The 1359-nt window shown below is 56.6% G+C and overlaps 1 protein-coding gene across 1 annotated transcript in view; it reads right to left on the reverse strand.

The window, feature by feature from the left end:
- DRC1 (dynein regulatory complex subunit 1) overlaps window positions 1–1359 on the reverse strand; it is a 30108-nt gene that overhangs the window by 19193 nt on the left and 9556 nt on the right. Inside the window, exons 2-3 of the mRNA XM_009895467.1 lie at window positions 716–748; window positions 263–353 (exon numbers count right to left, since the gene is read on the reverse strand). Of these exons, the coding sequence (XP_009893769.1) occupies window positions 263–353; window positions 716–748 (124 nt within the window). The remainder of the gene's footprint in view (window positions 1–262; window positions 354–715; window positions 749–1359) is intronic.

Below are 1359 nucleotides of genomic sequence, written 5' to 3' on the forward strand. Positions count from 1 at the left end.
GGCACAGGCTGCCCAGGGAGGGGGTGGAGTCCCCTTCTCTGGAGGTTTTCAAGACCCGCCTGGATGCAGTCCTGAGGGATGTGCTCTGGGCAATCCTGCTTTAGCAGGGGAGTGGGGCTGGGTGGTCTCGAGAGGTCCCTTCCAACTCGGAACATTCTGTGATTCTGTGTGACACTAAGCACTGCACAAAGCTAAAGGGAGGGTAAAGCCAAATGTCTAGAGGTCGGGGACCCGAGAGGACCTTCCTGTCCTGCTGCCGCACCTGCCTGCTCTCCTCAATCTCCTTATGACTCCTTCTCTGCTCTTCTTCCTCCTCAGCCACCTTTGGCTCCGCATCTTCTCCAAGGGCCTCCCTGGGCAAAAAGGGGAAAAGACAGAACATTTCACACCACATCATCTTCCTAACGCTCGGAGATGGCCTTGAATCTGGGATCTCCATCCAGAACTCTGTGGTTCAGTACTTTGCTCTCTCTCTTCCCCTTGGCAGGTTTAGTCCCAGCCCAGGAGGTCCCCAGAGGTGCATAAGAGGCAGAAAAAGGTAGGATAGCCTCCCCGAGGGAAAATAGGGTCCAGGCTTCCCTTTCTCGAGCTGGGAATGCAGCCCAGGGGCGGTTACTTGTGCAGCACAGGGCTTGGGAGCTCAGCCCCTGTTTGCTTCCCAGACGGAGGAGGGCAGAGGTTGTCCGGGGGCTGCCCTTAGGTGGCTGTGGGGGACCTTTGCTCAGCCACGAAGACAGCCAGCTTCCGTCTGGAGCCGTTTCAGGGTTGGCACCGATCCCGTGCTCGTTCCTTGGGATCAATTTAACCTAAAGGGAGGGCTGTGGGGTGAGGAAGGGGCAAACAAGCCCATTTGGGTGGATGTTAGTGACCTAGGCATGGTTTGGTAAAAGTGTCCTCAGTCACCTTGTGGTTTACTCTCATTTTGGGGAGGAGATGGTTGTTACTACCCTGGTTTTCCCCAGGTTTAGGGAAGATGGGGACCGTGACCCGGTCCCAGGTCAGGAGAGGGTGGCAGGGTACTGTCACTTCACGGTCTGATCTCACCCAGCCTGGAGGGACAGCAAAGGCTTGGGAGAGGACCCCTCCTGGTTTGGGTAAAGGTGTGACCTATTGTTGGTGAGTCTGTTTTGGGAACATTGGCCTGATCCAGGAGGCCACTGGCCTGGTGCTGATTTTGTCCAGGGGGACAGAAGGTCCATATCAGGGCAATATTTGGGGGAAGGAGGTATTGCTGCACAAGTGCTGGGCTGGAGACAGGACAGGAGTGTCCTTGGCTTTGGGCTGAGCTGGCATCGGGAGGGGTGGTCCCTGACCTCCTGATATTTGGCAGGGAGAGGGCAATGTCTCGGAGTGGTTTGG

Source organism: Charadrius vociferus, unplaced genomic scaffold (genome assembly GCF_000708025.1).
Source record: "Charadrius vociferus isolate BGI_N301 unplaced genomic scaffold, ASM70802v2 scaffold41, whole genome shotgun sequence".
Lineage (NCBI taxonomy): Eukaryota > Metazoa > Chordata > Aves > Charadriiformes > Charadriidae > Charadrius > Charadrius vociferus.